Source organism: Ranitomeya imitator, chromosome 5 (genome assembly GCF_032444005.1).
Source record: "Ranitomeya imitator isolate aRanImi1 chromosome 5, aRanImi1.pri, whole genome shotgun sequence".
NCBI lineage: Eukaryota > Metazoa > Chordata > Amphibia > Anura > Dendrobatidae > Ranitomeya > Ranitomeya imitator.
The window spans coordinates 29,573,979-29,586,065 of record NC_091286.1 but is presented as its reverse complement, the minus strand read 5'-3'; the positions used below and the strand labels follow the sequence as shown (position 1 = coordinate 29,586,065).

Below are 12,087 nucleotides of genomic sequence, written 5' to 3'. Positions count from 1 at the left end.
GATGCACATCACCTGATTTACTTAATTGGTAGTGGTCTCTCAAGCCTGAACAGCTTGGAGTAGGACAACATGTATAAAAAGTATCATGTGATCAAAATACAACTTGCCTAATAATTCTGCACACAGTGTATTCAGTGATGAATGGCGAATCTGCATTGGGCAAGGTGATGATGCTGGAACTTTTGTTTGGTGCCGTTCCAATGAGATTTATAAAGATGACTGCCTGAAGAAAACATGCAAATTTCCACAGTCATTGATGATATGGGGCTTCATGTCAGGTAAAGGCACTGGGGAGATGGCCGTCATTACATCTTCAATAAATGCACAAGTTTATGTTGATATTTTGGACACTTTTCTTATCCCATCAATTGAAAGGATGTTTGGGGATGATGAAATCATTTTTCAAGATGATAATGCATCCTGCCATCGAGCAAAAACTGTCCAAACATTCCTTGAAAAATGACACATAAGGTCAATGTCATGGCCTGCAAAAAGTCCGGATCTCAATCCAACTGAAAATCTTTGGTGCAAGGTGAAGAAAATGATCCATGACAAGGCTCCAACCTGCAAAGCTGATCTGGCAACAGCAATCAGAGAAAGTTGGAGCCGGATTGATGAAGAGTCCTGTGTGACACTCATTAAGTCCAGGCCTCAGAGACTGCAAGCTGTTATAAAAGCCAGAGGTGGTGCAACAAAATACTAGGGATGTATTTTTTGTTTGTTTTTCATGATTCCATAATTTTTTCCTCAGAATTGAGTGATTCCATAATTTTTTCCCTATGCTTGGTTAAAAAAAGTAACCATTACTGACTACCACATTTTTTGTTCTTGATTTCTTTTAGTGTTTCTTAAAGCCAGAAAGTTGCCATTTGAAATGACTTTAGCTTTGTGCCATGTCTGTGATCTGCTTTTTTTCTAGAAAATTAAACAACTGATTGAACATCCTCCAAGGCTGGTGATTCCATAATTTTTGCCAGGGGTTGTATAAATCGACAAAATACAGGGTTTCCCTATTTTTAGTTTTTCATCCACACAGTTTTTCTAAGATATTTTGACCGAATGTTCTTGACATAAGCTGAGCTATGCCTTAAAACGACTCCATTTTAATCTTACTTTCTTATAGGGTCCATTCCGTGACCCAGCAGAAGTACTCAGACAGCGTTATAAGCCTTTGGAGCCAACCCTAAGGGTAGCAACATCATTCAGTTCTCCGGAAGAGGCCCGAAAAGAACTCAAGAGACAAGAATGGATGAAGGGTTTCCAGGAAGATAGGTAATTAAAGAAGATTTCTATGTTCTTTTTATGCTAAATCATTCCATTCTCTCCATGCCACCAGATATCTAACCTTCTGTACACCTTCTTGGTAGTGTAAATTACTTCCTTCAGGCTATAACTCTGGTGTCAGGTTTATGCATCAAGTAAGTATGGCCAGGTAACAATTACCAGGTGCTCAAGCTATATACAGATGTGACCTTCCTTACATTTTTTCTCGGGTCGACTTGGCCTGAGATGAACATATCCTTGAAAAAACATGATTTTGACACTAGTCACTTTTCACGACCAAGTTGTGAGTCAATATAGTCAAGGAGTCCAAGGTCAGAAACCAGGATATCATAAAAAGAAGGAAGAGACAAAAGTGTAGCCAGGTAACGTTCCAAGGATAGCGGATCAGAGCAGAAGTGGTTAAACAGACAGATGGTCAGAATGAGGTCCAAGGTCAAGCAACAAAACATTAACATACAGAACGCAAGGCACAGAGGGCACAAACCTCAGTAGCTGAATGCACGTCTGGCAGAGGTCTGGGAGAAACAGTTAAGTAGCATGGCAATCACCTGGGATAATGAACACTTGGACACAGCCAGCGCCTCCCAGTCTCAGATTGGACAGCTGAGCTGTCAATTAACACACTGACAGCTCGGCATGCACCTGCACCAGACTGGATGACTGAGCTGTCAATCAAAGCAACAAGGGGGTTGGTGGTGAAAAGGAACAGCAACGGAGTCAACCATCACATCAGACATTATGGGCACAGAGGTATAATATAGGAGACAATGGTTTTCACTTTACTTAAACTAGAGTGCACAGCAGTAATTCACACTCTTTTTATAATACAAGAATCACTTTGAATGAATTGCTGATTTAGTCAATATAAAACTGAAATTAATTATCATTAGGTCATGTTCACATGGTCAGTATTTGATCAGTATTTTACATCAGTATTTGTAAGCTAAAATCAGAAGTGGGTGAAAAATATAGATGTGACGTGTTTCTATTATACTTTTCCTCTCATTGTTCCACTCCTGGTTTTGGCTTTCAAATGCTGATGGAAAATACTGACCAAATACTGAGCGTGTGACCGTGGCCTTATTATGACACTCAGTATATTAACAGGAGTTAGGCCAGTGACTGATTATCTAGATGGTAATATTTGCTATACATATCTAACATAATTACTGAAACTTGCAAATGTGAATTTATCTTCCCTAGGCTCCAGTGCTGCACTCACTATTCTGCTGGTGTAGTCACTGTGTACATGTACTGTGTACATGTGTCAAACTCTGACAGCGGCATTTAACACGGGCTTCCGGCAAGCGTGCCGGAAATCCTGCCCATCGGCACCTGTATCACATGACCGTGGGTTGCCGATGGGTTAGCATATGTAAGATTATGCTTACTGCATGTCTTGGGGAACACTTGCTTAGCAACGGGATTCAGTCACACAGGCACGTTTTTATAACAGAAAAACAGTCCATGCGGTTTATTATGGCATCATAAACCGGGTTATGCACAGTTCGTTATAAACTCCATCGAACACAACAGGCACCAACCGGTGACATTAAGTTGCAGCTTTGACTCAGATATTTCATATATGGCTTTAACTCACAGTTCAGACACTACACCCGCCAGCCCTCCTTGACTAGTTCCCGGGGTTGTCCGTACGCCGTATCAATGTCCGTGCCATATAACGCACACGACATTGGTTCGCCGTCTCTAAACACGCTGGACCTCACTTCATCCAGTTACTGTGGGTGACCGCACAGTTCATCACTATCCATGGAACACAACAAGCACCAATAGTCTGTTCGTCTGTTCCACTGGCAGATACGTCTCTGCCGTTATGATAGCCCCCCTTCCCAGTGTTACCTTTCTGGAGCTACTGCTCCACACGCTGACCTCCTGTCAGTCCTCTCTCTCTCAGGGAAGCTGCCTTACGGGGTTCACCAACTTGCCTGGCAGGCACACATTAGTTAGTCCAGAGCCACCGAAGGTCGGTAGCTTCCCCAACACAGACCGTCCAGGTCTACAGTCCCTTAGGTGCTCCAGGAAGGCTCCACTCACAGGAGCTTCCAACACAGACCGTCCAGGACCACAGTCTCACTGCGCGCTATTCAGGATATCCATCCCACCTGGTACTTTCCAAATCACTGGCATGTGCTCTTCAGGACTCCTACTCCCAGGACATCCAACACAGGTTGTGCTCTTCAGGAAGCCTACTCCCAGGACTTCCAACACAGGCTACTCTGCGCTATTCAGGACGTCCGTCCCTAATGGGGACCGTCCATCAAACAGGCGTGTGACTTGTCCGGGTGCTATTCAGGACATTTGTCCAACACCCCAGGCCACCAGGTCCAAAGCCCCACCACGTGCTCATCAGGGAGATGACACTCCCAACACATAGGCTCTCCAGGACCTTCCAGCATAGACCATTCAGGTCCACACTCAGCGAACATGTGACCCACACCCTGGTCATATTATGAAGCTGTAACTACTCCCACAGGTTGGAGTGTGTGTGTGTGTGTGGCTAGTTTGACCTGCCCATCTCTCATAACTAGCCCAGTAAGTCTCCCTTCACAACTATACAAACAACACAATTTACTTGTAGGACTACAGGTCCCAGAACAGCATTACTTCAGACTTACCGCGCTGACTCCCTCTGCGACACGTCGGCCACTTACAATTCTGCCAGTCGCTGTTTCACCACCATTATAACCACAGATACGCCTCCATGCATATCACGAGGAGTACACACAGTGCCCCCTAGCTGCCACAGGGGTCACTGCATCACATATGACAACCCGAGGTCTCCAGCAGACCTCTATGGTTGTAACTGCTGGATTACTATGAGTGGCACCCGGTGGGAAGTGCTCATAGCAAGTGAGCAATTCTGCTACATACAAGCGATCTGATCATCGCCTGTATGTAGCAGAGCCGATCGGGTTATGGCAGCTTCTAGTCTCCCATGCCAAAAGTTAAAAAAAAATAAAAAAAAAAAAATAAAAAAAATATTAATGTTCAAATCACTCCCTTTTCACCCCATTTAAAAAATTTTTAAAAAATCAAACATACACATATTTGATATCGCTGTGTTCAGAATCGCCCAATCTATCAATATAAAAAAAGAATTAACCCGATTGCTAAACGACAGAATGAGGAAAAAAAGTAAAAACCCCAGAATTATGTTTTTTTTGGCCGCTGCAACATTGCATTAAAATGCAATAATGGGAGTTCAAAAGAGCATATCTGCACCAAAATGGTATTATTAAAAATTTCAGCTCAGCATGCAAAAATTAAGACTTCACCTAACCCCAGATCACGAATAATGGAGACGCTACGGTATTTTTTTTTTTTTTTATAACAAATTTTGCAAATTTTTTTCACCACGTAGATAACAAAAGAACCTAGACATGTTTGGTGTCTATGAACTCACAATGACCTGGAGAATCATAACAGCAGGTCAGTTTTAGCATTTAGTGAACATAGTGAAAAAAGTAAAATAAAAAACAACTGTGGTGTTGATCTTTTTTTGCAATTTCACCGCATTTGAAATTTTTTTACTGTGTTCCAGTACATGATATGTTAAAAACAATGGAGTTGTTCAAAAGTACAACTCGTCCCGCAAAATAACAAGCCCTCACATGGCCATATTGACCGAAAAGTAAAAAAGTTATGGCTTATAGTTATAGTTATGGCACAAAAGAGTTACACAAAAAATTTGAGTTATTGCGAGCAATTTTACGCCAGAAAAAGTGGAGTAAACTGCTTGATGAATTGGAGCCTTCATGTTCACAAAACGTATAATCCAACAAATGTAACACATGTGCAACTCCCAGAATTTTCGAAGGAATTCATCTCCATCTGTGATGAGCATGGCACCATACTATTGTTTTGGCATATAGTCAGTCTATGCATCGAGGGAACCGAATATATGGACTGTGTCCATTGTGACGAGACTGCTCATTATGAGTGTGCAGTATCGCAGTGTGCCTGCCTAAAGGCCGATTCTCCCCCCCCACTTGTGGCAAGCCAATGGCCTCCCAATTTTTTTGAGATTTGTGGATTCCCCCTTTTTGTTCACTTTTGGGAACCTAATACCTCATTGTCACCATCTTGAATGTTCATTTCGCACTTGAAGACGGTTCTCTTTAACTTTTGGGTTTTCGGTCTGTGTAATTACCCACATTGTGCGGAACATTTCATAATCAAAAGAGGCTTTTTAAGTTCTACTAGTAAATTAGCTCACCCCCATTAATACAAAATACTCCATTGCAAGCAGTAAAATGAGAGATAGTCAATGAGCAAATCATATTTTACAAATGAGCGCCCTGGGGCATGGTTAAAGATGATTACCCGCGTTTGATCCAGAATTCCTCTGTCTTTTGCAGTTAATTTCCACTGGATATTTACAAAGCTGCGCCTTCATTTTAGTTTTTTTTTTTTCAGCTTAATTTTTCTAATGATGCTATGTTTTTTTAATAACACTGGGGATGAAGATATTAAGACTTTGTATAATTAACAAGTTCTAACTTCTTCCGAGGTTCTTGACTTTCTCTTTTATTTATAAAACGAGGTCATTATAGTTTCATCTATTAAAGCCCAGGATGATCATATTTCACTCTTCTACATATTTAAGGATTGTGCTTCCGGTTAAATTGTGAAAAATTCAACATTTGGGTCCCAAGAAGCCAAAGCACGAGGGTATTTGTAACATTTTATCTCTCGCTATCGTAACCCATTCTCATCCGGTGCCATAAATGCTTGGAGCTAGTGCTTTTTACCTTTATGTAACCATAACTCTTGTACCCCAAAGCAGACCACTTAGGTTTCATCAGACTTGGTTTGGGTGAAATTGAGAAGCGGAGAGCCCTTGTAGCCCTTGTACTTCCTTGTTTTTATGGTTTAAACCTTGTAGAGGTATTTTGATGTTACTGGACACAATCTCTAAATCAGTGTTCTCCAACTCCACACCTCAAGAGCTACCAACAGATTATGTTGCAGGACTTCCTTAGCTTGCCAGAAGTTTCTGGCCCCATGCACTGCTCTGACGCTTCTGTTGGACACAAGTATCCTCCTCTGCAATTTTCTAGGTTCAACCTTGTCCTTCTTTGTCAACCAAGGATCAGTGGACTCGGGGTAATCATAGAGCTTCTATACACTCCTTAATAAGGGAATAATGAAAACATGATCTGTTGGTGGCTCTTCAGAAGTGGACCGCTCTAAGTAGTCATAGTTATTATTATTATTATTATTATACATTTTTATAGCGCCATTTATTCCATGGCGCTTTACATGTGAATACGGGGCAAATATAGACAAATACATTAAACATGAGCAGATAACAAGGCACACGAGTACATAAGGAGGGAGGACCCTGCCCGCGAGGGCTCACAGTCTGCAGGGGGTGGGTGAGGATACACTAGGAGAGGGAAGAGCTGGCTGTACGGCTGTTCAGTAGGTTGAGGATCACTGCAGGCTGTAGGCTTGTCGGAAGAGATGAGTCTTCAGGTTCTTTTTGAAGGTTTCTATGGTAGGCGCAAGTCTGATGTGTTGGGGTAGAGAGTTCCAGAGTATGGGGAAGCACGGGAGAAGTCTTGGATGCGGTTATGGGAAGAAGAGATGAGAGGGGAGTAGAGAAGGAGGTCAATAGTTGACAAATTGTGGAATTTGAGATAAGAGGCCAAGGTGAGAATTGAAAGGCATTATTTGACAAGCCGAGATCAGGGCAGGAAGATTTCGGTCAATATGGTGGTTCAACGGAAAGGTAGAGCAGGCAGCAGACAATAATCAAGATCAAGGTACTAGTCAGGTGAGAAAATGTTAGATTTCACTGAAAAACACCTTGGCATGGACAGCACCTGTAGAATCTTATTCCTCAAGCAAGGAAAGTTGAGGACCTCCATGAATATCTTGAGTCTATCGGACTTTGGACAATGAAGAAGGACAAAGGTGAACCTAGTGACATCCTGGGGAAGATGCTTGTGCCCACTTGACAGGAGAACCAGAGCAGAGTGTGGAGGCGGAAACTTTTGGCAAGCTAGTGACCTATGGCAGCAACAGCTAAAGTGAGACAAAACAAAACAATGGGATGGTTGTTGTAATTGTCATCGGCCATTTCATGACAACAGAGATTATAGATATCTCCAATTTTAGGCGTTAACCTTTGTGATGCCATGCAGTTACCGTATCATATAGAACTTTGGCTCTTTCGCCACTTAATCATCGGACCCAACAATAGTGATTGTCTGGGCTGACAGTTTTAGGGGACTGCCATGAGTCTAACCATGGCCTGTTTGAAATCACATTAGGAGTCGGACATACCTAGGGTAAGTCCTGTCCCGGCCTAATTGTAGGTACATTGTATTTTATTGATGTGCCTATGCAGTATAATGAAAAAATCAAAGTAAAAAGTAAAAGTCGCCTTGGAAAAATAAAAATAACGTGACTTTTTTTTTTTTAATAAAAACTTTCAATTACTGTAAATACAAGTAATAAAACATAAAAATATACATATTAGGTAACCCCTTAACACAACCCATAAAATAATTCACATTTAGTGTAATTAAATACAAAACATAAAAAAACAGTGGGAATAAATTATTTTTGGGCAATATGGTAATACAAAAATTAGTAGAAACTAAAGGGAGCCTATAAGAAGCTTGCACCACTAAGCAATACCACTACCTGATAGTTATTTTCCTGCTGCTTGTCCTTAGTATAGGTAGACTAATTTATAGATCAAAAAATTATACAAAAGAATACACTCCAAAGCACTAGAAACAAGAGCTCAGTAAAACTTTGAAAAAGTTAAGGCTACCAGAATGTTGTAAAGCAAAAATAGAAAAAAAATGCTGCGTCCTAAAGGCCAAAATTAGCTGTGTCCTTAAGGGGTGATAGGAAATGTAATGTCAGAATGTGAAATATTATTTAAATCAACATTTTTTATGTCAGTATTCTTTAACTCCTACTGCACATGCTCACAACACTTGCAATCATTTTTCCATCATGCCTGAGTGTCTGCTGTCTAAGTGAAGAGACTTATACACCATGCATGCTCCTCTGCCAAATTAAATATGCAAATTGCTTCTTCAGCATGGAAGAAGACTAGATCTCTAGTGCAACCTATTGGAAGAAGCGATCCTAAAAGCCAATATCGACCTTTTAATGAGACTTGCCACATGACTTGGGATAAAAGCCAAAACAGATTCTCAATTTGCAGACATGGTGTTTCGGGTTGTTGCTCCTCGTGAGTGCAAAGTATGAGATCTCATTTGGCTAAGTGAGAGGCTTAAGAGTGGGATCTAAGGGGTAACATGGCACGCCCCATAATATTTTAAATGAAACATTTACCGTAGATACAATTAAAAAATCATCACAAAAATGTAAAAAGGGAATAAATCATATGTAATAAGTATAGAATTGTACATAACAACACTTCTCTCAAAAAATGTAATTTCAGTTTTTCACGAAATCTGTAAGGATGCATTTCAATGCTTTTTGTAAACTTGTCACCATAATGGCTAGATTTTGGTGTGTTTTTTTTCATTAGGGCCTTATTTTTTTTTTAATTTGCGCCTTTTTTTCAAGCAGATTTTATGTATTCACCTGTTTTGTTTTTATGTTCAACATTGTGGGGAAGGGTTTTAGATTTTCAGATGTTTTCAGCAGATTCGTGAATTTAGTAACTTTTTAAAAAGTCACAATTTATTCGTGCAAAATGTATTCCAGCCCCTTCCAGGAGTAATTTTTTGTACAGTTCCAAATTTTAGCGATTAAGTTGAAAAAAAAAAGTTGAAAAAAAAAGTTGAGGACAAAAATAAACATTTCTTAACTTAAGCAAAACTCATGAACCGTGTGCACCATTTTGAAGAATTTTGATCTAAATTGTCAACAAATACCAGAAGACAAAAAAAAAAGGAATTAAACCCCTACCACAAAATTATGACTTGGGCCCTTCATTACCAAATTACCGAGTTGTAAAATGGCTCAAATTTACCAAGTTGTAAAATGACTCAGAACTTTTAGGAGCTGATCCATCAAGAATGGCTTAGCTCACCAGGGATTGGAGTAGAATTTCTGGCGAACAAAGCTCCGGAACTTTTGAAGAATCGGACGAACAAGTATAGTCACGCACCGCGCCGCCCTGGCTCATTCCCCTTTGGTCGAGCTGATTCAAATTGGCATGAAATTTTTGCGACTTTTCCAACGCTTTTCAGAGCTTTTACGCCACTTTTCTAAGCTTTGATGAGTTTGGTAATTTCTAAGATTTGAATGAAAGGAAGCGATGGAAGAGTTAAAGTGGCAGTATGGTGCACAAAAGGGGTGAGAAATAAAATATGGATATATGGATAGAGTTGACTTGTCAAATGAAATGAAGAGTATTCATGTAATTATATATTATGCAATTATGACTACATCGCCATATTTCTCCCCGTGTAAAAAAATGCAGCAAACTTCAATAGTTTTTTTTTTTTCATTGACGTCTTGAATCCATTGCACCACGAATGCCTATATCTCCGTAACGCAGCGCCAGTAGACTGACGCCTTTGATTTCCTTTTGTGTCTGTTAATAATCAGATATGACACGAGTACACATTGTATTCCCATCGCCACACAGCGCATTTTCTCGTATGTTTTAAGGCAGATTTCTCCAGCGCCTGCCATGGCTTTTCAGCCATAGGATCCCAAGAGATAGCAAATTTTCTTTCATGTCGAAGCATAAGAAAAATGTACTATTAAAATGCAATTCAGAAGTGATAAAAATTGTAAGTGCGGCAGCCGGCTCACAGCACCTCTTCTGTATACTCAGGGACATTGGGGCCACATTAATTTTTTCACTGATGTCCATCCCATGTGCAAATTAGCCTCGCAAGTAGTATAATCTGTCTTGTATGAGTGCTGCAGATCCCAGGAGGATATACATGCTTCTGCACTGTTGTATAATTTAAAGCTAAATTAACTAGATTTAATTGCAGGATTTCTTAGCCTTTTATCAAACGTTCCTTAAAACAATGCCTTTAGTTTGAAATTGTATTTTTATTTAACTTTCTATTATTTTGTAAAAATAAATGAAGACAATAAAATAAATTTATCTGAGATTGTTTCCAGCAGCAACAAATAAATTGCTGTTAGCCTTTATTATAATCCTTTTGACTCAACATTACGATGCGGGGACTAAAAATTATCCATTTAACTTGTAAATTTTTGTATAGTTTTTTTATTTTAGATTCATTACTTAAGAGGAGGACATGACATTGGTATTGTCGATAACCCGGTGGGGCTTTTTCAAATCTAAAATCCCCTTTTCCCAACGAACCCCATTTCCCGTGCTTAGAGCCCCCCTTCACCCAAATAATGACCGGATTCTAAACATGGATAATAATTGGCCACAGCGGCATTTAGTGTAAAACGTACAAACACATAACAGTAAAGTAGCCTGGGGAGGGTCCTTGAAGCTCAAAATCTGGTGTTAACCATACGAGAAAAATTGTGGACAGAAAAACAGACCATAATTTACTCAGCCGTTACCCCACTGGCTCGAGAGCACCAAAATACCCCAAAGGGTTACCATTGTCCACTTAAAACTTGGGAATCCGGCCCACCGTTGCCGAAATTCCCCCCAAATCACCAGACCCGAAACCAAACTTTACACCAACTGAAGAATCCATATCCCGACGGATCCCCCAGGCCAATTTAGCACCAACTTCAAGGACCCCACCCACCGCATAAAGCCACTATGACCCAAAACTATTCTTTTAAGCAAAACACTCAACAACATTAAAGAAAAAAGAGGGCGGGAGGGCAGGACTTCTTGATGGTCTCCAGAGTGGGAACTGTCTAACCCCACCCCCTCCTTGCCCAATAAACCCATCATATGCATATCCCCGCTTTTAAATAACCCCACCCCCTGCCCCTTCTCCTCCAAACCCCCTGTCATGCCGGCTTTCACGTACACCGCCCGGCTCACTCCAGCCTGTACTTATCACTTGACATAAATATTTTTTCTTTTCCCCCTGGTGTAAATGCCGCTGTTCTGAATCTGGCATTGTTTTTCTTTTTTTCCTGCTCCTCTCCGCTAGGTGGGAACCAGGTTTACAGCCCACATGTGTCATATTGTATCTCATAGCATAAAATATTGCCTGCAGTGAAATGAAAGATTCAGGTTAATTTTTTGTAAAATTTTTAGAAATGTTCTGGATCCCGTGAATTCGAACAGTGTGCAATTGGATTAGCGCGAATTGCCAAAAATAATCACCACTAATTTCCACAATGCAGAAAATTGCACAAGTTAGAGAAGCCAACCTGAGACATGAACCGGTAGCCTTCCCAAGATGACTTGCAGCTATCACATCACAAAGAATAGCACATAACACAATATAGAACAGCCTGTCATAGCCTGTATAAAAGCCCATGCAGGGAGTGCAGTGCAGCAGCCATTTTATCGTCAACCTGAATAGTGTTAGGACGTCACAGCTCAAAACTAAGTTATAAAAATAGGAGAAGAAGCCAAAATATTCTGAATAAAAAGTAACACAGCAGTGAAGAGTTGGTACCATCTGGTAATTCATAGCTCTACATGTGGAGGTCATATTGACAATGCTAAGGCTGCGTTTACTCATTTTCAGAGCAGTTTAAGTACCTGTGATTTGTGGTCACTTTATTCCTCGCAAATAAAAATTATGGAAAAAGTTCCCGACACTTGTTGGTTTGATTTCAGACAATAGTCAAACATGAAGTGAATCACAGAAGTTGTTTGTAACGAGGTTCACTGGATTTCAACTTCTTCCTTTTGGCTGCTTTGTCTTTGACCTA

General features: G+C 40.4%; 1 protein-coding gene across 1 annotated transcript in view; it reads left to right on the top strand.

Moving 5' to 3' along the window:
* Window positions 1–12,087, top strand: part of SPATA17 (spermatogenesis associated 17) — a 253,310-nt gene that overhangs the window by 200,798 nt on the left and 40,425 nt on the right. The window contains exon 8 of the mRNA XM_069768487.1: window positions 1,124–1,272. Coding sequence (XP_069624588.1) covers window positions 1,124–1,272 — 149 coding nt within the window. The remainder of the gene's footprint in view (window positions 1–1,123; window positions 1,273–12,087) is intronic.